Source organism: Cyprinodon tularosa, unplaced genomic scaffold (genome assembly GCF_016077235.1).
Source record: "Cyprinodon tularosa strain WSP-4 unplaced genomic scaffold, ASM1607723v1 ctg688, whole genome shotgun sequence".
Lineage (NCBI taxonomy): Eukaryota > Metazoa > Chordata > Actinopteri > Cyprinodontiformes > Cyprinodontidae > Cyprinodon > Cyprinodon tularosa.
Window position 1 is genome coordinate 503,619 of NW_024039438.1, and position 25,132 is coordinate 528,750.

General features: G+C 40.6%; 1 protein-coding gene across 1 annotated transcript; it reads right to left on the reverse strand.

Moving 5' to 3' along the window:
* Positions 1–1,310: 1,310 nt before the first annotated feature.
* LOC119771738 (solute carrier family 13 member 1-like) lies at positions 1,311–24,727 on the reverse strand. Its single transcript, XM_038267860.1, has 12 exons — positions 24,560–24,727; positions 19,210–19,249; positions 19,031–19,109; positions 16,924–17,081; positions 16,691–16,810; positions 15,692–15,790; positions 15,469–15,570; positions 11,314–11,405; positions 6,813–6,907; positions 5,176–5,337; positions 1,894–2,031; positions 1,311–1,785 (listed from the first exon to the last, which is right to left on the reverse strand). Exons 1-12 carry the CDS (start codon positions 24,720–24,722, stop codon positions 1,642–1,644), a joined length of 1,392 nt encoding a protein of 463 aa, XP_038123788.1. The 5' UTR covers positions 24,723–24,727; the 3' UTR covers positions 1,311–1,641.
* Between the last annotated feature and the right edge of the window lie 405 nt (positions 24,728–25,132).

Consider the following 25,132-nt stretch of genomic DNA (forward strand, 5'->3'; position numbering starts at 1 on the left):
CAAAATTTTCTTTGAAATAAACATTGCAAAACACTACCAAAATATTATTTATAGCACAAAAAAGTAGTACAGACTTTAAAATCTAAATGTTGTGTAAAAATAAACCAAATTTGGACTCAATCAGATGAATCATATTTATTTTAGAATGGTATTAGTGAGAAATTTCTTAGGCGGAGAGGCCATTTTGGCACATTTATCCATAAATGTCACCAAACTGTGCCAAATATGTTTTTTACATCAATACTGGGGGTTTGGTAAAACTACGAGGTCATGTAGCAGCTGGACCCGCCGGTGGGTCCGTAGGGTTCAAGGGGATATCTATCAAAATTAAGTGCTATGTTTCATGCTGATGTCTGAGCGCCAAAGACCAAGTAATCATATCAATAAATGTCTTCTAACTGTTTTTTATCTGTGCGTGAGTTTTTCAGACTGAAATTTGGTTACTTCTCTTTTCTCTCTCTATGGTAGACGCACCTGAAGCATTTTATTGCTACCTAATCTGAAGGGATGAATTTGATTCTTATTAAATATAATATGACCAGAATTGACTGCCTCTGCAGTTAAAAAATGCATTTTGTTAATTGTTCATTTTTATACTGCAATAGCAATGAATTGTTCATTCCTACTATATACTAAATTAGGGTTTATTGGAATAAAGGCAGCTGGTTGGTATTTAGTAGTAAATTCCACATAGGGTGTTCTTTGTTAGACCAGTTTGGCCTTGAATGTTATAGCAGAGTTTTGCTCTTAGCCAAAAAGAGCTTTATTGTTTTATTTGTATTTCTATTATTTTTTAGTTTTTACTTGAAAAAAAAACATAGGTAGCAAATCATCTGTCAAATAAATGTCTCAGAAAAGCTAGCTGAATAAAAATTGGGGTGATAGATTTACAAAAAGAAATCAAAACATTACTTCTAGTTTACTTCCTGTTTGATTGCCAAACTGGACGTAGGCTTTCTTAAGACTAGAGCATAGATCCACATTGGTTTGAGCTTTAAAATGGACCACTGAAGTTAAAAGTATTTACAAAGCCAGTTTTGGTGCAAAATGTCATGTGTCTATTTCAGAAGTGTAACACAACAACTTATCATCCATAATGGCACATTTTAGTAGCTTTTTCTTTAACAGGAAATGAAATGGTTTTCCAGAATCTGCTTTTAGGGTACCTCAAGCCCTTCCCTCGAGAAAGATATCAAACATGTCACTCTAAAGTACGTGTAGTTTCTCTACAAAGCAGAGCTCTTCAGCGTGACTCAGAATAGAGTAAGAAAAAGAAAACCTGTTATAGACAAAGAAATACACCAGACGGAGATGATTCAAAAGCTTGTTTTATACTTTTATTTTTATGCTTAATTGCTTAAAAAAATAAACTTAGTTTGTCACTCAGCAAGATGCTTGAGGACGATTTGCTATTATGTCATTTTTAGATTTAGTTGCTGTCTGACCTTTAAAGTTCTGCTTTCAGCCCTTAGAATTTATTTCTAAAATATCAAACTGTGACAAAAAGCAAACACAGAGGAAATCTATAAAATACATATTCACTAGCTCTGTATGATGGAATCATAAAGGACCATTTACGACTTCCCTTCTTATCATTTAGAGCAGCTTCACTTGCACAGTAAAAATGTGCTGGACCTTTAATTAAGGTATCGTGGTGTTGAAGGCTGGATGAACTGGTGCCCAGTCTGGGTATGTGTCAAGAGAAAAGAGGGGAATCCCCCATGTCGCTATGCCCATCATGACCGTTAGAACTCCAATCACATTGACACCAATACCCGCCTTTACCTGCAACAGAAACCACAGTAAAGTATAAATACATTTCATATAATCTTAATGCTATTTGGTGCATAGAATGCCAGGGGCTCTTTCCATATTTCTTTCTTCAGGATTTACCATGTCCATTATGGTGATGTGTCCATAGGAGAAAACAAGAGCATTGGGTGGATTCGACACTGGCAGCAGGAAGGAAAAGGATATGCAGAGTGTGGTAGGGATGAGCACATATAACGGGTTCACATGGATAGCCTCAGCCTGAAAAAGAGCAAATGCAAACATTCGGGAATAGGTTTATCATATTGACCTTGTAATGCTGCAAGCCATAATATTAATTTAGAATATTTTGGGCCCATGTCCAGGCTGCTCAACCTTGAATATGTCAGGATCCCAGTTTTTGTGTTCCTCTGTTTGTCTTGTCTTTTGTGTTTCTCCCTTCCACCACCAGGAGGCGCCTGGCTCTGGTTCGCCTCCTCACACACCTGCAAGCTGTTGCCTCATCACCGGACTGCTCTTAAGCTGCTGGTTGCCACTACTTCAATGCCAGAGTGTTTGCCAGTTTGGGGTACTCTAGCCAAGCCTTGTTTATGCTGAGTCTAATCTGAGTTTTTGCACTTTGAGTTTTTGTCCTCTAACCAAGCTGAGATCATATTGAGTTTTACTGAGCGCTTGTTTCTACCTGAGTCTCAACTTTGTTTGTTCTTTGCCTTTCAGCAGGAAGCCTTCCTGCAAACTGGACCTTTTCGGACCGCCTTCTCCCAAGTGGCTTCAACTGAGTCTTACACTGAGCGACGGATTCCAGCCACCTTTGAGCACGCTGAGATCACTCTCTGAGTAAGGAAGTCCTCTTCACCATGACCCGTTCAAGTACCACAGGAAAACTGAGTTGCAACCAGCTGCTGCGTCATTCCATCCGAATTCTGGGTAAACCCTGTTCCGCCCTCCACTGAATCAAACAAACTCTGGAAGACCAACACACAGACTGGAGTCTACGTGTCTCATCTTCTCTGGAAACTTGAGTGGCAACCAATCCTCTCCTTCAAGATAAACAACTCCAATTCCCCACTGAGCCTGAACCTAACAGTCTGTCTTCCCCTCGTCTTTCAGTTTCCCGGCCGAGCAGAGTTCTGAGGAACTCTGCACCGAACTTTAAATACCTTTCAATAAAACTCTTTTAAACTTTTACTCTGTGTCTCTCTGTTAGGCTTCACTGCATGTGGGTCAGAGCCTTAGATAAAACCATGACAGAATATAGACAAAACATGTTAACAATCTGACTGCATGAACGGATTAGTTGTCTTTAAAGTACCTTGAGATGTGAATTAGCCCTATATAAATAAACTGAACTGAATTAAATTGATGATACAGGAAGATGAAGTTTTGCTCTACTGTACTATTGCCTCAAAATGCTGCAAATCTCCCTCTTACAAGACAATCAAAAGACACTCCCACAGGGATGTGTGATCCTCCCCCTACTCTTCTTGGGGACAAAGCAGCTGCTTCATGGTTTTCTCAGGCCAGCTATGTTAGAAAGAACGAATTAATGAAAGGCCATGTTGGTAGTGGGCCTGTTGGTAGTATCAAAACCAGACAAAACAGACTGGCTAAAACCTTTCTCTTTAAGTTTACAGGAAATCCAAACATCAGGCTTTCATCTGAGAGAAGAGGACACTTTCTGCTACAGACCTGAGATGCTAAGATGCCCTGATCTTTGAAGACGCATCAACTTTCCATAACAGTAATCCAGAATATGACTAAAGAGTCCTTATAAACAAATTCCTTTGTATGACTAGCTGGTGGCTTGATTGCTTCATAAGCAAGGTCTAAAGAAGCTAATAAGGTTCCAACCCCCCGATTTTTTCATTGGGAAAACACATGAAGCTTATAGCCAGTAAACAAATTTTAGTTGCATGTAGAGGGGGCATTTCTGGCCTGATGCTGTCTTCCAAGTATCTAAATGTGGGACCCACTTGCTTTTGTAATGTTAGCATGTTCAGGGTAATAATCAGTGAAAGAGTTACCATATCTTTGTGTTTTTAGGGTCTGTCAGTACATTGCAATATGTTAAGACCAAGTTTGTTTTCATGGGTAGAGTCTGCTAGCTTTAGGTCAAAAGGGTATGTGGGTATGTAGTGTAGCCCCAACCTCTCATGTCCTAATCTGGCATCAGTTACGTGTTCGGGCGACTGGAATACCACGATTTTGTCATGGGTTTTACTTTTGGAAAAAAAAAAACACTTTTTATAAAAGGCATTGTGCTTCACAGCCAAGGTGGCGCCAGTGTAGTAATTGTATTGATGCTTATTCTATTTAAATTAAATCACTAAGATCAGATTTAATTTGCTTTTCTTTATTTCAAACCATCTTTACATTCTGAGGAGAGATTAGATTGTAAATACTGTCAGGTACTGAAAGTTTGAGCACGGAGGAACCACTGACAAATTCTTGTCAAAAGCGACCAGATCTAAACTTTGGGTATAAGTTTGGGTATACTTTTGGAATCATTTTTTTTGGGTGGGGGGATAAGTTTAAGCAGTAGCTTTAACTTCTATTTGTGTACAAGTTTCAATTACCTGCCTTTGTTCCTCACATGTAAGTAACATTAGGCTGGAATTATTAGGAAAAACTCAGAAACCAACAAAACTCAAGACGGCTATGAATCTGAAACTGCCATGGGAACATGGATGGGGAGTGCTGACCAGGCAAAACTCTCTGGGAGTGATCGGTAACAGATCTGAAATCTGCAGTTTAAGGCAAAACTTTTATTTCATCTGGAGAAAAGTTAATAGTCTGATGAAACCAAATATTCAATTACTTGTCAAAGCTTGACTAGACTTTAAAGGAATAAAGTGAGTCTTTTAAACCCCAAACACAGCAGAATAATCCAAGAAGTGATAGTATCATCCTACAAAGCAGGGATTGCTGTTTTTCTACTGGAGCTTTCCACGATGGGGGGGCATTGAACAATAACTGTCATCAAATTTTTCTAATTCACTTGGCAAAAACCTGTAAGGTGTTCTAACAGGACAATAATCCTTAATAAATTTTAGAACCGGTTAAACTGTATACAGTAATAAAATTACTATTTTTAAACTCTTGAAATTACTGGTTGTTTTAAAGCCTGAGACGGATAGTAACGGTATTAAGAGTGAAACTTATTTTCATTTAAACTGTAGCATTTTAATGTGAAATCATGACTGAGGGTTTTAATCCAACTTCCGTCCATGTTGGATTGTTTGAATTTGCTTCAATGTTAGCATCTTTCTTTTCTTCTACATAATATTTTTTGTCAAAGGTGTATAAAACCACCTGCTATAGAAATAAAATATGACTATCAAGAGCTAATATCATACCTAGTATACTAAATCCTAACCAACACATGTTCCTACATCAATAACCTACCAGGGGAGAGAGAATGGGGAGGAAAATGGTGGTGGTCGCAGCATTGCTGGCCACCTCTGTTAGCGTGGTTACAATGATGCAGGCCACTGTGATGGTGGCCAAGACTGGCAGATCCCCCAGAGGCGTCATCAGCTGAGCCACCCACACGGACAAGCCAGACACCTGCAGAAACACACAGTAGCTTTCATCAGTACAGATTGTTCATAAAACTCTAAAGACAGGCTAATCTCTCCAAGTCTTCCTGTCATTCTTAACTCACTGATCAAACCAGCAATTTCCTGCACACAGACAACCTTTTAAAAAGAAATCAGGCATGAGGAGACCACCCTCTGGGTTTACATGGAGCATTAAATTACTTTATGTGCTAAAGGTGAGCTGATAGCATTGTGAGCCCTTGGATGACTTATTGTGGTAACGTGGTGTAGGGGCGGCCATTTTATGAGTTTTCCTTTCAATTCGATTCAGTTTATTTCTATAGATCCAATTCACATCATGTGATCTCAGGTCACTTTCCAGAGACAATTCAACCAGATCATCCAGTCAGATTGCTTCCAAGTTTTCAATCGAAGGAAAATTGATTCATTGACGTTTTAGATGACAACAACAAAATTCGACCCTCAATATTTTCATGACAATAATGAAAACTGACAAGCTAAACATGGATCTTTGATGACTAAAACATGACTACTCATAGGTATGAGTTTTCGTGGACAAGACAAGACTAAATACAAATGTTAGCGGGTTTTCTGTCAGATGTTTAAACTGCATCATTGTGCTGTGATCTCCCAAGCAGTATCATGTTTTCTTTTAAATGTTTTCTTGTATTTTAATTAAAACAGTTTCTCTGTTTCCTTTAAATATTTAAACATTTTAGTGGCATATCCATTCAGTTTAGGTCTGGGTTGCCATGGCGTTATAAGGCATTTAGGTAGATTCTCTCTGTATTTTTTTTATATCAAACCCTGTGAATTTAAATCTACTTTGACCCCTGACAGCAGGAACCGAGGGGTACATTCTCAGAAATAAAGCCAAATTTGCCAAAGTAAAAAGAAGAATGTTTGTGTTCTTTGCTTTTTTTGGAGTAATGCAGATTTTATTGATCTGTGTTTAATGCATAATAATAGCAAATAATAGTAGATCAGAAAGTGTTTGCTTTGGGATGGAAACCTTGGATGTCTAAACCCATTCCTTTATTGGACATTTTGTTAGCTATTCTGTCTGCCATATTAACCAATATGATGTGTTGAACTAGATCTGCTATTTTTTCAACTTTTGTGAGAAACTTATGTATAAAGTAGGGCATTAATTCATAGTTGGCCTCAGCAGATGCCCGCTCACACTGAGCCTGGTTCTGCTGGAGGTTTCTTCCTCTTCAAAGGGAGTTTTTCCTCTCCACTGTCGCTACAAGCATGCTTAGTATGAGGGATTGCTGAAGAGTCAATGAGTCGATGCAATCAGCTGGTTTTCCTTAAATTGAAAACTTTGAATCAATCTGACTGGATGATCTGGTTGAATGGTGAAATTGTGAAATTGCGCTAAATAAACTGAATTTCCTTAATGTCACAATTTTTTTCGTGCTGCTACACATAGTGATGAATGTATGAGGTATAAGTTTCATTTAGAAATGTAAAGACAACCTTTGTTCCTTCAGCGAGTGCAAATCCTCCACCAACCAGCAGGACAACCATCCATGGCATCGAGGAGCGAAATTCCTCCCAGGTGATCATGGCCTCTGCGTTTACAGAGAAAAAAACGAGGTTTAGTTTTATACAATTTGCAAAAAACAATTTTTTTCATACATATTTCCATAGCAAAAATTAGCTATTACTTAATATTAAATATGGACATGCTTTGTTGATGATTACTTAATTTAGGCTCAATGATTGTTTTATTAATCTATTTTTGATGAAAACAGTGTTTCTCTGTACAGTTAACATGTAGATGGTGGAAAAGCTATGTTTCTAGGAGAATCTACATTGAATGTCTATTGTAGGCTGCTAGGAGAAAGATTAATAATCATTGTCAATCCTCAGATTTTCTGATCATGGAAGCACCTGTAGGCACAATGCTTCAACACTTCAACGCTTTAAACCAGGCATCGATCCCATATCTATGACTGCCAACGCCTGCTAGAGCTACACTCATGAAATGTTTTAAATAGAGCTACTCTTGACCTTTTAAAAAGCTGCGGAGTGCTACATATGGATGAAAATAAAGCAGGCTCATGGAGCAGGTAATGCTGAAGAGAAGGCCGGAGGATGCAGTGTGGTAGGTGACGAAAGAGGGGCTGCAGATGCAGGCTAACGGAAAAGCTAAGAATGAATTACCACGGAGCCCCGATCTAATCAATCCTGCTCGTCTGCTCACTAGATAACAGATGGATAAGCTCTGACTGGAACTCTCTTCAAATAAGGAGCTTAGTAACTGCTGCACCATCATCCTGACTGAGTCATTGCTTCATTTATCGATACCGGACAATACTATAAGCCATCAGGCCAGCTCATCAGGGCTAAACCAACAATAAAGCAGGTCAGAGTATGGAATGAGGGGGCCATAGAAAAACTTCAGGACTGTTCTGAATGGTCTGACTGGAACATGTTCAAAGCAATAGTGACTTCTGACAATAAGATCAATATAGATGCATTAACAAATGCATTGAGGTTAGAATCACAAAGAACATCACCACCGGGCCAACCAACCACCCTGGATGAATGGGGAGGTTCAGAAACCACTAAAAGCACGGAACTCTGCTTCTGGTGACAGAGAGGCTCAGAGGACAGCGTGTGCCAACTTGAACCGTCGGAACCGCTCCACTGAGGACGCCATCTCTGCTGCTCTCCACCTGAGCCTGGAACACCTGGAGGAGAAGAACACCCAGGTGCGGATGCTGTTCCTGGACTTCAGTTCAGCTTTCAACACCCTCATCCCACAGCATCTGATGGGCAAACTGGAACAGCTGGTATTCAATACACCCCTCTGCTATTGGCTGATAGACTTCCTCACCAACAGACCTCAGTCAGTCCGGGTTGGACAGAACACCTCTGATGTCATCAGTCTAAGCACAGGCTCCCCTCAGGGCTGCGTCCTGAGCCCCCTGCTGTTCACTCTAATAACACATGACTGCATCCCCAGGTTCACCACCAATCACATGGTGAAGTTTGCAGACGACACCACGGTGGTGGGCCTCATCAGAGACGACCTGGACTACAGAGAGGAGGTGGAGCAGCTGGTGGTGTAGAGATAACAGCCTGATCATGAAGGTGGAGAAGATGAAGGAGATCATGGTGGACTTCAGGAAGAACCGTCCTAACCACGATCCACTGCTCATCAACAGCTCAGCTGTAGAGGTGGTCAGCAGCACCAAATTCGTGGGGGTGCACATCGCAGACACTTTCACCTGGACTGTTCTGATTAGGAGAGACGGCATCCATCCCACTTTGGATGGTGCAGCTCTTCTTTCTAGGAATCTTGCCCCATTTATTAGTCCTCCAAAACCCTGACCCCCCCAGGGTGCAGACCAGGAAGCAGAGTTGTAGTTTAACACACATCTCTGCAGCTTCTCTATTGTTACCCACTCTTTACTCCGTCCAGACAGTGTCTTGCCCACGACCAAAATCTAATAAATTAGCAAATATTCCCAAAGGAGTAAATCATGATAATCTAATTAAAATCAAAATAACTCCAATTGGGGAAAAAGTAAAAAAGATTAAATGTGGTCTGTTTAACATAAGATCTCTTTCCTCTAAAAGTCTACTAGTTAATGACTTGATTTGTGATAATCACATTGACTTGTTTTGCCTCACAGAAACCTGGCTGCAGCAAGAGGATTATGTGAGCATAAATGAGGCAACTCCTTCAAGCTATTTAAATTTTCACATCCCCAGAAGTTCTGGGCGAGGAGGAGGAGTAGCAACAATCTCCCAGTCTGACTTACTGATTACTCCCAAGGCAGTTAATACCTACAACTCTTTTGAACATTTAACCCTTAGTTTCCCTCATCCAAATTGCAAAGCCAGAAAACCTCTTCTTTTTGTAACTTTGTATCGTCCACCAGGTCCTTTCTCTGAATTTTTAGATGAGTTTTCAGAGTTCCTTTCTGATTTGGTATTAAACACTGACAGGGTCATCATAGTGGGAGATTTTAACATCCATACTGACATTGAAGGCGATAGCTTAAGAGCAGCCTTTAATGCTATCTTAGACACTATTGGCTTTGTTCAAAATGTGAATAGTCCCACACATTTTCATCTTCATATAGTGGATCTTGTGCTGTCATATGGCATAGAATGTGAAGAAATAACAGTATTTCCTTACAACCCTGTCATCTCTGATCACTTTCTAATAACCTTCAGGACCTGTGCAGATGAGCTCTGTCAGGTCCTCAGCTACATGTACAACCTGAGTCTCGGCCTGGGGGTGTTCCCCACTCTGTGGAAGACCTCCTGTGTGGTTCTGGTTACCAAAACGCCACACAGCAGGGACCCGGCCCACTTCAGACCAGTCACCCTGACCTCTCACCTGATGAAGACCATGGAGCGCCTCATCCTTGCCCACCTTTGCACTGTGGTGAGCCCCACCCTGGACCCACTGCAGTTCGCCTACCGGCCCAACAGCAGAGTAGACGACGCCATCATCTACCTGCTGCAGCAGGCGCTCACCCACCTGGAGACCACTGGGAGCGCTGTGAGAGTCATGTTCTTTGACTTCTCCAGCGCTTTCAACACCATCAGTCAGGTGCTGCTGAGGGGGAAGCTGGAGGACGCTGGGGTGGACAAGCATCTAGCTGTCTGGACCACCAACTACCTCACTGACCATCCTCAGTACGTGCGGCAGGGCACCATCCTGTCTCCATTTCTTTTCACTCTCTACACCTCGGACTTCACCTACAACACAGACAGCTGCCACCTCCCGAAGTTCTCCGATGACTCGGCCATTGTGGGCTGTGTGTCTGAGGGGAACGAGCTGGAATACTGGTCGGTCATCATGGACTTTGTGGACTGGTGTGAGAGATACCATCTGTCTCTGAACACCAGTAAGACAAAGGAGATGGTGATCGACTTCAGGAGAACACCACCACCCCACCCCCCATGAACATCCATCCTTAAAACCTTCTCTGACTCTGTGGTGGCCTCAGCCCTCCTCTACGCTGTCGTCTGCTGGGCCCCTGGCAGCACAGAGTGGGACAGAAAGAGACTGAATAAGCTGGTGAGAAAGGCCACTTCTGTCCTGGGCTGCCCTCTGGGGGAGGAGGTGGCTAAGAGGAGGATTCTGTCCAAACTCACATCCATCATGGACAACACCTCTCACCCCCTGCACCAGACGGTAGAGGAGCTGAGCAGCTCCTTTATTGAAAGACTTAAACACCCTGTCTGTAAGAAGGAGCGCTACCGCAGGTCATTCATTCCTGCTGCCACCAGACTCTATAGTAATGCACTATAACCACAATAACTCCTGTAAAAACCACTGTGCAGCTGTAATAATTTTTTTTATCTATTGACTGTGCAACATTCTGTGCTATATGCTGACTGTGCAATATATGTGAATAGAATAGTCATACCACTACCTCACCGTTGCTCCTTACCTACTACACTGTAACGTAAAATAAAGTAAATCCACCAGTATATAAGCCATACGGATTGTACATATGACACCTCAAATCTCTGTGCTACTCCCTTGTATTTTTTATTTTTTTATTTCTTATTTTCATTTTGTTTTTCATTGTGTGTGATACATGTACACTTGCACCTTAATCCTTATTTATCTTGATATACTGTATATATATTGTTTATTCTTAATGCACCGTTTTCCTCCTTGTTTGAACCTTCTTTAATTACTATGCCAATATGTGACCAGTGAATTTCTTCGCTGTGAGATCAATAAAGCTCACCTAATCTAATCTAATCTAATCTGATTACCTTAACAGAGTTCTCCTCCCCCATAAGAAGGTTCAATTTTAGTAGATCATTGTCAGATAGTGCAGTTATAAATTTTAAAGAATCTGCTTCACTTTCTCTCTCTTCTGTGTCGCTGAGCAGTGCTGCAGAGTGCAAAAGTAAATCTTTTTCTTTTTATAATATTTAAAGAAGATCATTAAATATAAAAACAAATCAAGTTTATGTCAACATTAAGTGCTGTTACCATATTTCTTGTCGGGTCCATGGGTGGGAACGATGAAAAATAAGAGACCCAGCACCAGGGCCACAGTAGCCTCTGTGATGTAGCCGGTGTGACTGTCGGAATGAAGAAAAAATAAATGAACGGGGTTAGAAATAAATACAGCATTTTTAATGTTTGTTTTAAGATGATCCAGGTATTATGGGAAAATGTTTTCAGTTCCAAGCAGTTTGTGACTTAAGTGGAACTTGACGAATAATCGTTCTGACACTATTTTCTATCTCTGTTCCGTGGAACAATGGCCCTCATGGAACATTTTCATATTCTTGGCGTATATTTCTCTTAATTTTTCTCCTATTGGGGGCTTTTGAAAATGTGAAACCTCAGATTCAACAAATGCTCCTAACTTCAGCAAATGATCATAAAATTTCCTTTTAAATCCGATGCAGTCCACCAGAGTGTATGTGAGGTGGGTTCAGGATAAATGTAAATCTGCATAATTACCACCCTGATAATTCCATATAAGGCTTTGAATTCCCACCTGAATGAACACACAGGTGTTCACTCAGGTGGGAGTGACATTGAACTTTGCTTCTGTCAGTTAGCTCCAGGGCAGCTGTGGCTAGTATATAACTCACCACCATCAGTGTGTGGGTGAATTTCTGAACGTATTGTAAAGCACTTTGGTCAAGTCCTCTGGCTTAAAAAATGGCTTTATAAGTACAGGGTAAGGGTCTAAATAATCATTTTATATTGATCCATCGATAAACTGATCCGATGCATCAACATGTCCGCAAGAGTAGCGACTCATGTTTTTTTCTTTTTCCTCCGGTCTATTTTCATTTAATTGATCCTGGACGTAATTCTCCCTCCCGTGCTGCGGTGGCACTAAACCCTCCTTCCTCGCTTCCTGGTTACACTTGCCACAGTAGTGTGTCGCAGTGAGCTTGACACAGACATTTTTGATTATGCCAAATATTGAAGTGTGGTCTGCGCTATACACCGTGGGTCTAGTTACAGCTTTAATTGATTTATTTCAAATTTGAAACACTATCTAGCCTGTAAGGTAAAAAAAAAAAATGAACCAATTAATCGAATCGTATCGTATCGTGGTGTATTCTTGAGTATCGAAAATACTTGAATCGTTGGGTTAGGAAATGGATACTGAATCGAATCGCCATGATGGGTGTGATTTACACCCCTAGTAAAGGACCATTTACCAAGAGGGAGAAAAACATTAAAGCTTCACAGATAAAGGTCATGCTGAATGACTGCTATGCAGCATAATCAGAAGAGCAGTGAAAGGTCGAGCAGCGGGAAAATAGATTGGGAGAGCAGTAAATGCTGTGGTTGCACTGTAAAATAAAAAAATTAAAACAATATCTTCTGCTCTCCATCTCTCACAGATGTTAACGGATGAATTCAGAGCCAAACATCCAGATGTTAACGGACGATTCCGAGCCAAACATCAGGTGTTAATGTATGAATTCAGAGTGAAACATCCAGATGTCAACGGATTAATTTAGAGCCAAACATCCAGACGTTAACGGATGAATTCAGAGTGAAACATCCAGATGTTAACGGATTAATTTACAGCCAAAGATCCAGATGTTAACGGATTAATTTACAGCCAAAGATCCAGATGTTAACGGATTAATTTAGAGTCAAACATCCAGACGTTAACGGATTAATTTACAGCCAAAGATCCAGATGTTAAGGGATTAATTTACAGCCAAACATCCAGATGTTAACGGACGATTCCGAGCCAAACATCAGGTGTTAATGTATGAATTCAGAGTGAAACATCCAGATGTCAACGGATTAATTTAGAGCCAAACATCCAGACGTTAACGGATGAATTCAGAGTGAAACATCCAGATGTTAACGGATTAATTTACAGCCAAAGATCCAGATGTTAACGGATTAATTTACAGCCAAAGATCCAGATGTTAACGGATTAATTTAGAGTCAAACATCCAGACGTTAACGGATTAATTTACAGCCAAAGATCCAGATGTTAAGGGATTAATTTACAGCCAAAGATCCAGATGTTGACGGATTAATTTAGAGTCAAACATCCAGACGTTAACGGATTAATGTACAGCCAAAGATCCAGATGTTAACGGATTAATTTACAGCCAAAGATCCAGATGTTAACGGATTAATTTAGAGTTAAACATCCAGACGTTAACGGATTAATTTACAGCCAAAGATCCAGATGTTAACGGATGATTCCGAGCCAAACATTAGGTGTTAATAGATTAATTCAGAGCCAAACATCTAGATGTTAACGGATGATTCCGAGCTGAACATCCAGACGTTAACGGATTAATTTACAGCCAAAGATCGAGATGTTAACGGATTAATTTACAGCCAAAGATCCAGATGTTAACGGATTAATTTAGAGTCAAACATCCAGACGTTAACGGATTAATTTAGAGCCAAACATCCAGATGTTAACAGATTAATATACAGCCAAAGATCCAGATGTTAACGGATTAATTTACAGCCAAAAAAAAAAAAAATGAACCAATTAATCGAATCGTATCGTATCGTGGTGTATTCTTGAGTATCGAAAATACTCGAATCGTTGGGTTAGGAAATGGATACTGAATCGAATCGCCATGATGGGTGTGATTTACACCCCTAGTAAAGGGCCATTTACCAAGAGGGAGAAAAACTTTAAAGCTTCACAGATAAAGGTCATGCTGAATGACTGCTATGCAGCATAATCAGAAGAGCAGTGAAAGGTCGAGCAGCGGGGAATAGATTGGGAGAGCAGTAAATGCTGTGGTTGCACTGTAAAATAAAAAAATTAAAACAATATCATCTGCTCTCCATCTCTCACAGATGTTAACGGATGAATTCAGAGCCAAACATCCAGATGTTAACGGATGAATTCAGAGCCAAACATCCAGATGTTAACGGATTAATTTACAGCCAAAGATCCAGATGTTAACGGATTAATTTACAGCCAAAGATCCAGATGTTAACCGATTAATTTAGAGTCAAACATCCAGACGTTAACGGATTAATTTAGAGTCAAACATCCAGACGTTAACGGATTAATTTACAGCCAAAGATCCAGATGTTAACGGATTAATTTAGAGTCAAACATCCAGACGTTAACGGATTAATTTAGAGTCAAACATCCAGACGTTAACGGATTAATTTAGAGTCAAACATCCAGACGTTAACGGATTAATTTACAGCCAAAGATCCAGATGTTAACGGATTAATTTACAGCCAAAGATCCAGATGTTAACGGATTAATTTACAGCCAAAGATCCAGATGTTAACCGATTAATTTAGAGTCAAACATCCAGACGTTAACGGATTAATTTAGAGTCAAACATCCAGACGTTAACGGATTAATTTACAGCCAAAGATCCAGATGTTAACGGATTAATTTAGAGTCAAACATCCAGACGTTAACGGATTAATTTAGAGTCAAACATCCAGACGTTAACGGATTAATTTAGAGTCAAACATCCAGACGTTAACGGATTAATTTACAGCCAAAGATCCAGATGTTAACGGATGAATTCAGAGCCAAACATCCAGACGTTAGCAGATGAATTCAGAGCCAAACATCTAGATGTTAACAGATGAATTCAGAGCCAAACATCCAGATGTTAATAGATGAATTCAGAGCCAAACATCCAGATGTTAATAGATGAATTCAGAGCCAAATATCCAGATGTTAACATATGAATTCAGAGCCAAACATCCAGATGTTAACGGATGATTCCTGCCAGCTATTATCAGCCAATGAAATGGCATTAAAATTGTAGAGCTGCAGAATATATAATGATACAATCTGAAAAAATGGATGATTGCTTCTAAAGAGAAACTAACAGCTGACTGATGTAATTAGACTTCGACATCATTCTGGAGGAGAATTAGTTTCTACCTAAGAGACGATTAGAGACAGGAGGAAAATGGAGACTATCCTAATTCACTCATATGAACGATTTAAGAAGAAACTTGTTTGTAAGAACGGTTCTTGCATAAGACCCAGTGGCTCGATCGACTGAGGTGGCATTGATCTAAACTGAACTTAACTAAACTGGGTTCCAGAAACAAGAGAAAAACTTCAGCATTAAGGTAACCGTGAAGCTTGATAAGTTGTGGTGTCAGTGAACTTTTGTGACAAAAGTTTGTTTAAGTGTGAATTACTCAGGGAAGAGAGAAGCCCAGCCTGGCATGAAGCCTGGAGATCTGGTTAACCACAACAGCACCATCACCACGAAAATGATGCCAGTGAAAATCTCCTGAGGGCTAGAAGGACAAAATGGCAGAAATATATCAGAGTTACACTTCACTAACTGCAAGTATTGTTATGAGACACGGTGGATTTAAAAGGCATAAAGAATGGATCTATGAATAAAAGAGTAATCACCTAACGGGTCCCAGTGACCTGTACTCCTCTTCTATGACACCTCGTGCAGCCTTCTCTCTTTCTGATTGACCCCCTTTGCACTGCCACAGGAAGCTAAAGCTGTAGAGACAGTGAGGAGGTTTTTACTGGGAGGAATGGGTTGGATGCTTTCCTATGTTCAGCTGTGTAAACCTGAAAATGATAAGAGTTAAATATAGATACAATGATTTAAGTCTGCTCAGAAAACCACAGTAATCTTTAGCTTTATAGAGTCTGACAACTTCAGCTAACTTTTCTCTTCTTGTTGTAAAATGAGGGAAAAACTATTTCACATTTCGTTAATTTTTAATAAGACATATTGCTGGTAAATAAATGCCATGATGTCATGAGTGGATATCATGTGATGTTCAGCTAAGAATTGTCGACTACAGACTATAGTCTGTGATAATTTGAGCCATATCACTACTTCCTACTGCCTTTCTGAGATTGAGTTTGGCATGATTTGGCTCCGGTCAAACCAAACTCACCTGCTTTGGAAATAATTCTTCTGAACTCTGGTCTGAGGGAAACTAGAGGACCTGTGTTCAATATGTCAACTGCTGAGACTGCATGTATTTCAGAGAAAGACTCATGTAGTGACTCAGGAGTTATTCATAGTTCCTGCTGTGTGCATTCAGTCTGCCATGTATGCCACCCCTTCCACTAGTCAGCTTGGCCAACGACAGGCTGGGATCAGTTGGGCTTGATGATGTCGATATTGAGTCTTGTGAAGTTTGGGAAGTGCTGCAGGACAAGAATGGCTAACTATGTTTTGAAGTGTGATGGTTTATTTTCCTGTCACCATCTAAACTGTGGGGAAGCAAAGCGCTCTGTGCACCACATAAGCCAAAAGCTGCAGTAACTCTCCTTTTCTGTGCTTTGCACCATGTGACCTTTGTTGACCTGAACTGTATAAATCTGGGAGTAAATCTGAGGATTTCTTGCGATAATGATTTAATAAATGCATTCTTTGACACTCACTCTGAGCCCAGGAACAACCAGTACAGCCATATCCATGTAAGAAAGATCATGATTACACTGATAGGAAAGCACATCAGGAGCCAATTCCCAAAGTTGATACAGTTGCATTCTGGGTAAACCCTGAAGGTGAAGAGAGGTCAACAGTTTGAATGTAAACATGCGCTGGAGTTTATTTCCATTCATATACAAAAGATGAATGCGTATGATATCATATATAAACAGCTGTCACCCACTGGTTGAGATACTCAGAGAAGATGAGGTTAGGAGAAGTTCCTGGCAGCGTGCTGATTCCACCGATGTTGGCTGCGTAGGCGACGCCCATGCTCATCGCCTTGTACATCATTCGGTCCCGTTCACTCTTCCTGACATTAGCAGAGACACACACTGCAACCTTTAAGGGAACAAATGGAGGGAAATAAACCATGACAGGTAGCAATGGAAGCTGTACCAAAACTACACTTCTGTCCAAACCTATCTTTCCCCTTACAAATCTCTTCCTCTTTTACCCACATGTCTCCTTTAAATACATCAAAGCTAAGATGATGTTTCAAACAAGGATTTTTTTATGAAGAAAATATGACCCTCTGTGTAAAAGGGATCAGTCCATGGCCCACTCTGCTTTACACAATTGTTTGAATTAAGCCAAACTGGTATTAGGGTTCCAGTTTGTGTTTGTTCTCTTGCAGTTCCACAGTGCAACCACCAGATGGTGCCATTGTTCTCCTTGCTCTACTTGCAGCCTATTGGGTCATCACTTCCTGAGGAGTATTTAAGGAGCAGACTGTCTTCACTTCCTCGCAAGAGTGTTTGCCAGTATTGGGTACTCTAGCCCCTCAGAGTTTGCAGAGTCTAACTTTGAGTCCCTGTTTCTTCTGAGCTCTCAGCGCTAACCAAGTTTTGTCTTTTGATTCTCCGGCAAGATATTACTGATCAACTGGATAAGCCAGGCCCTTCTAGTCTTGAAAGAGACACTGAGAATAGGACACCGATCTCCTCTTCCGATCGTCATTCACTTCAGGAACTTTGTATCAGTCTGCTCAGCTGCTCCTCAGGACCACCATAGTCTGCCTGTCCGCCCTCCTTCTACAGATCAAGCCTCTACAAACTGGAACTTTGGAACCCTCCCAAACAACCTCAGTGAGTCCAAGTCAAACCTTGTATTCAGACAATCAGCCAGTATTTGCACAGTCCTTGAACTTACCACTCTGATCGCCTCCTAGAGCTTCCGCTTCCGTTTTTTTCCTAGTCTTTGTACAGTTATCTCTCCTATAAACTGTTTAAGTTTTTTCCAGTCTCTGTGAGTGCTTCTGCATGTGGGTCAAACACATTAGACCCATCATGACAACTGGAAGGTTTTCACAGATGAACCCAAAAGGATTCAGTTTGTTTTTTGAAGCCAATTAGTGGAGGACTTCCTGTTTTCCTGCTGATAGTTATACTTCTGTTTACACAAAACATTCATAGTGATGAATAGCATAACAAAAGTCCTGACTCCTGCTGCAAAGTGGAAACCTGAAAATGAGAGAATATCTTTCTCTCCATGCACAGGGAAATCGTGGAGGAGTGAGGGTGAAGGAGTGAGGGTGAAGTAATTTTTTTCTTTGATCCCAGGTGTTCACGGATTCACACTAATACTACTGTATCTACTGAGCTGCACCTACAGATCTATCCCACCCTGATTAATATGGTGGAATCACCACACATGGATATCTGAGGGATACCTGCTGCTCTGGAAGCTGCTTTTCTATGTCCCTCTCATCTCATCCAGGTGTGGAAGCAGACTTCTAAAAGTTACTATTTATGTTCTGTCTCTATTTATGCAGTTTTACTTTCTCTTTTCATTCAATATTTCCTGTCAATATTCCTCTCTCTCCCCCTAGTTTTCTCTCAGTTTTATAGGATTTTACTCCCTCAATCATTTTCAATAGAGTTTCATATAAAAGTATCAAGCGGAGCCTTATGGCGGCGTTCATAATGGTCTGCTGCTGAAAGCAAAGCTGTTGGGCTATTAGCTATCTGCTAACTCTGGGACATCTATTCCCAGATCTAGATTGGCTAAAGAGGACATGCTAAAAAAAACTAATATCTTAAAGCCTCATGTTCTACTGTCTGCTCTTGATGGAAATCTTGATGGAAAAATAGAAAATGGAAGACTAGCTTTATTATAGAGATTATAGAGAGACGTTACAGTAGTGAGCGGTTCTCATTAAAGTTCCTGAGGTCAAAGATTTAAAGCCATGACAATAGAAATGAATGTCTCCAAGAAGTTGGTAAAAGATGATTTTTTAGAGGTAAGGTGTCTCCAACTACATTGGAAATGATGTGACTGAAGATGCATACCTGAGCTTGATCAGATGGGAACTGCTGCATCTCAACACTGGTGAAGTCTTCTGTAGGACCATCTGGTTTCTTCTCATCACTTAGAAATAGAACATTGTACAGTCAGATTTTACTGATGATGTGCAACACAGGAAAATATGACCTACTAAAGATTTAGGAGAACTCTAAGCTGCACACACCTCACCGTTTCCTTTACTGGTTGGGAGCCCATCTCAGTTTCTGCAAAAACAAAGAAAAGCTGTTGATCATCGGCGTCAGCAGACTCTTTTCACAGGGGCACATGCACCGTTATGGATCTGCAGCGCCTGGTTATGCCTGGGGTGCTGATGTTGGATGCTGACAGACCAGATGAAGCTACTATCTATTGCTTTAAAATGTTTGCTAGCGTGCTTGCAATAATTATCCGTGCCCATGCTTTTTTAAAATAAATAATTGCCCAAAAATTGTTTAGCTTGCACGCTGAGCATGCAAGCGTTACTTTTTTGTGGCCTGTAGAGTATTGGGTCAGCTGACGCCCCTGATGCTGATTGTAGCTTAGATATGTATTTGTCACAGTAGGTAGAGTTTGAAGGGGAGTGAAATCCTTCTGTTATGAACCAGGAAACTTATGTATGCTCTAAGGGTAAAGCAAGCTTTGACCAGAAGAAAGTGGGCAGTAAGGAAAACTGCAGCAAAACTAGATTAAGGCACAGTATGAGTGGCGTTCTGCTGAGGCCAACTGGGGGGGTAGGAAAACAGAGGCAGTGCTCCATAAATACTTTCTATGTGTTAAATGAGGAAGTTATGTCCCCTAAAAAGCAGTTGCGCCTTGGGACTTCCCCACCGGTTCTTTTCCTGGGAGCAAGTTATTTACTACTCTTAACTCAAACTGGATAAAATCATATAAAAATGACTATAAAAACAGGAGTAAAAAAGTAACAGAGCTTATTCCAGATCAGGTCGTTACAGGACAGAGAAAATGCTTGGAGCTTGCACAGCTGTGGGCTCAAAAATCACGCCCGCAAGCGTCCGGTAAATATTGAGCCCCGAACAAGGTCATCTCCTGCTTCTTATAGCTCATGAGTCTATGTGTTGCATCATGTGGATGTTTAGCTTTCCGTATCAGAAACTGACACGCCATCAATGCCCTGACCTATATGCAGCTTGCCTCTATGCCTCAGGATTACAGATAGCTCTCCTCTATCAGACCGGCTCCAAGATGTGCCCATATCCTCGGTATTTTTAAAGACACGAAGGCTGTCCTGATTCGACGACCTCCGTACACACAGTGACAGCCACACTCTGTCTAATCTGGCTAATTAAGTAACAATGCACATGATGTATAAAGAATAAACCTAACATATGTTAAAAAATATAGGGTTCTGTCACTCCATAGCCATAAAACTTTAGCCCATAGTTATGTGCATTATGTGCAATAGAGTAAAATAACAAAACACTGAAAAACAGGCCCAGCTCTATCTGTCTATGATTAGAGATGTTAGCTGTTTGTTACTGTTCAGTGTTTGTTAGTTCAATGTTTCCAACTCCAGCAGCTGCTGATGGTGAAGTGCCTCAGATGGTCTGAAGCTCATGAGGCGCTGCTCCTGCTGCTCTAAACGCTGCAGGACCTTTTGCTGCACCTTGATGCACATCAACCATTGACAATTCATGTAAACTGCTTCTGCTGCCTCTGCTGCTTTAGGTGTGAACGTAGCATTAAACTGATCTGCTGCTGCTCTGCTGCCACTCTGCTCTGGTGCTCTGTGTAAAATACTATAAATACTGTATGTGTGCTGTAGCCCTCAAGTGTTTGTGTTTGCCCTTGTTCAAAAATTTAAAAAGTATAGAAGAAAAACTAAATTTGTAGAACAAATTATGAAGTTAAAGGTGCAATTGTTTTTGTTCATCCGCTTTTCCTAGTTTTGTCAGATTTCTGGGGTTTTTGTTTCCATATGTTCATGGAAATATTTTATTCTGAGTCATCTTTTTTTGTGGGCGACTCCAAACATTTGTTCTAATAGAATGGCCTTACCTATTTTGCAACCCTAAGAAGATATGATCTTGGCAAACACTTTGAAAAATGGTAAAAAAAAATCCTTTATCATAAACCTTGTGCTAGGATTGTTACCAATAAGACTCTATCTCCTGCATTTCAATTACATAGGGGTACCAGACAGGGCTGCTCGCTTACACCATTACTTTTTGCTTTGGCCCTAGAACCCCACAATCAATTCGTGCCAACCCCCTTATACAGGGATACGTTACCAAAGGGAATATAAATGAAATTTCTTTATATGCGGATGATATTTTACTGTTCATAACCAATTGTCAGTGTACTATACCAACACTCCTGGATACAATCTCTCAGTTTGACAGGTTCTCAGGTTACAGAATCAGGTGGTCTAAGAGGGAACTGATGCCAATTAAGCTCAAAGACCCAACGATTTTGGAACGTATGCCATTTAAAATTGCTAAAAATAAATTCACCTATGATGGAATAGAGATTACTAGGGACTTTAATTCGCTGTATGAAGCCAACAAATCTCACCTTTGCAAAGCAAAATTGGAGGGACGGACTGGCCCTTCCAAATTTTTCATTTTACTATTACTATTTTACGCTTTGCATTATTACAATTTGGCTAGATCATAATTTTACACAATCCGATAGGATTACAATGCAAAAGGAGGTTTGCAGCCCTCATGACATTGGTGCTCTTATTCTGTCACCAACACGCTTAGATAGCTTAGCATCCAACAATATCCACATCATTCACAATAGTATACATATTTGGAAACAAATAAAATCCCAGTTTGGTAATAAATCTATATCTACCTTATTGCCAATTGCAAAGAATCCTTCATTTGTCCCTTCAACTTTAGATTCAGGTTATACACAATGGAAAGATCTAGGCATCGGGACTATTGGTGACCTGTTGATGGGTGGTAATTTTGCCTCTTTCTCTCAACTTCAAGCCAAATTTGGTCTCAACAAACACAATTATTTTAGATACCTACAGATAAGTGCATTTTTAAAAAAAAACACACGCTGTTAGAGTTCTGGTTCTGTTATGTTTTTCTTTTGAGTATCCAGTTTACTTTACTTCTTGTTTTCTAGTTTAAATGGGTTAATTTGTATTTTTGTTATGTTTTCTGGTTAATTCCTAGTTACTGTTTCAGTCTTGGTTCTGTTTTTTTTTTTTTTTTTTTTTTTTGAGTATCCAGTTTTGCTTTACTCCTTGTTTTCTAGTTTAAAGGGTTTAATTCTTATTTTGTTGTGTTTTTCTGGTTATTTTCAGTGTTCTTGTTTCTGTTTGTTGCCCTCTGCTGCCCTCTTTTGTTCTCCTTTTTCCCTAGCTCTTTTCCTCTCTTGCTCTGTACACACCTGCTCCCAGGTTGCTCATTAGCCCTCTCTTTGTTTCTGTCTCCTATCAATACTCTTGCTGTTCAGTCCCTCTTTGCTGGGTCCTCGTCTAACCTCATCAGTCTTCCTCCTACTCGTCTCTCTGAGCCTTCCTCCAGGTTACAGTTCTACCCCTGATGACTCTTAGGTTTTTTTGGTAACATTTGACTTGTGTTTTCATGTTTTGTTTTGGGGTTTTTTTTATCTTTGAATTTTTGGACTCCTGGTTTTTTTGTTTGTTTTTGGACTTTGTTTTCATTTGTATTTTTGGATTCCTGTTGCCTTTGGTTTTGGACTTTGTTTCAGTATTCTTCATTAAATCTACTAAAAATTCACCTCTCCCTACCTCTGCCTGCCTGCCTCTGCTTTTGGGTCCTCAATACACAGACAAATCCTGACACATGCGCACTTTAGAAAATATAAAACCTAATGAATTTGATGAACTCTTTAAACTGGGTGATGAGGAAGGGCATTTAATCTCCCAGATTTATAATGTGTTGCTATCCAGATCCTCGCCATCCATGCAGAGCCTTAGAACAGGCTGGAAGCAGGAAATAGGAATGGATATAAGTAACGAACTCTGGAAGTCTGCACTAGAGAATATTCACAAGTGCTCTGCCAACTCTAGACACCACCTTATTCAATTTAAAATCATTCATAGGCTTCATTACTGTAAAGTGTAGTTACATAATTTTCCCGAACACATCCCCACAATGTGACACATGCCATATTTAAGAAGCGATACTACTACATTTGTATTTGTTTTTTACAAAATTAACCCCAAAAATTACATAATTAATTGTACAAAATAAATTTTGGTCTGGCATATTCAAAGCTTTCAGATATGTTTAATATAGAATTGAGGATGGACCCACTTTTGATTGTTCTAGGAGTTTCTGTTAAGCTTTTTCAATTTAATAAATACCAACGAAAATTCTTATCTTATGCCCCCTCCAGTAGTACCGGCTTAGTCTTTGTTCCTTTCCTCCCAAGTCTATGACCAGCTCCTTGGTCTCGGAGATGTTGGGCTCCCCAATTACAATCCTGTCCTCCTCCCCCCTGTTGTCCCTGATACACCCCACAAGACTCCAGTACAAGATGCTTTAGCCATGTCTCGGTAAAGATCAGCAAGCTGCTTTCGCTATAAATCAGCTGGTTGTTCAGTGCAGTCAGCTTGTCAATCTTGTTAGGCAGCGAGTTCACATTCCCCATGATTATGGAGGGGATCGATGGTTTGCAGGGCCTCCAATACTCCACTAGCCTAGCCTTGAGCAACGGCTTTGCAGCCCCTCTATTTCCTCCTCTGCTTGTCTGAGGTGCTGTGTTGTATAGCGGCATGTCCTATTGTTCATGTAGTAGTAATGTTATTTGAGGCTTATTTGTAGTTCAGTAAAAAGGCCTTCTCCATACTTGGAAATACGTGCAGAAGAACTCGTACACAGGGAATGAGCCAGGAAATCTTGGCAATAACATTTTTTTCTTTTTAGGCATCAGAGCACAATGCAGAGGTCCACACTAATCCTTGCGTGCAGATCAGGCTATCATGCACGTACACAACTGGGGCCACGCACACACACACAAATTCCAGTCCAGATAGCACTTTGTAGTGCTCATACATTTACACAGTGTTACTGGAAGATAGGGTTAGGAAGATATAAATACAGGTGAGATGGGGTACATCATTTGGGTGAAATACCTTTTTGAGGCGTGAGTGCTGTATTGGGAATTTTAAACAGCATGTTGGAATTCGACTTTTCAATAAACATTTTTTTCCTTCCGTCGAGCATGTTCAATAAAAGGATAAAATAATCCCAAGGTTGGAAAACAGTAGAATAAATTAAAAGGTACAAAAGACCTGAGAAAAGTTTAAAAAAGAGCCAATAAAAAGTAGAAACTAGAGAGCTACTGGAGAGGCTGCCGTCTCCTACAAGTGTTAACCAGTACCTCTGCATTAACCCCTCCCCTTGCCATTGGCGGCGTCCAGGGAGCAATCGGCGGTTAACGGTCTTGCTCAGGAACCCAGATTTGAGGCTGTGGGACCTCAGAGCACAAGTACACTGCTCTAACCCTCTAGGCCAACAGTCCTCCATCTCCTCCACAGACCAATGAAAGCATGGTAGTCTCTGTTTTACTAAAGTAGATTGAGTTACCGTCCATCTGCAGATTAGGGTTCACATTGCCAGCACATCCCAACTCCTCTGCCTTGAGGATCTGCTGGAGGACAGCCTCTACGATGGGCATCACCATGGCAGCCGCAGAAACATTTTGAATCCACATGGAGATGAGGGCACAGCCAGACATGAAGCCCAACATCAGCCTGGAGGAAACAGCATAGGATCAGAATCAGCTGCATGTTCACACTGGGATTACTGGGACAGAGTGAGCAGAGAATAAAGCGGGAGGGATCCTAGAGGACTTCCAAACTGATCCAAACACTTCACTACATCCGCTTACTTTCTCTAAAAAAAATTGTTTGCTCCATGATGTGGAGAACAAACACAGAGTCTGTATTACACAGGTGTCAAACTGGTTCCAGAAAGGGCCGTGTGGCTGCAGGTTTTCTTTCCAACCAATCAATACCACACCAGACTGCAGTCATCTCATCAAGTCATCATGTTCAGAATGGACTCACTTGATGAGATGACTGAAGTCTGGTGTGCTATTGCTTGGTTGTAAAGAAAACCTGCAGCCACATGGCCCTTTCTGGAACCAGTTTGACACTC

Bases quoted from the DNA above. Each gene is read 5' to 3' on its own strand.
- LOC119771738 (XM_038267860.1), bottom strand. From the start codon at position 24,722: ATGTTGGGCTTCATGTCTGGCTGTGCCCTCATCTCCATGTGGATTCAA. The intron at 16,811-16,923 runs GTGGGTGACAGC...CTTCACCTTCAG, and splicing joins TTCTCTGAGTATCTCAACCA to GGTTTACCCAGAATGCAACT. The intron at 15,791-16,690 runs GTGAGTGTCAAA...CTGTCTCTACAG, and splicing joins TGGTTGTTCCTGGGCTCAGA to CTTTAGCTTCCTGTGGCAGT.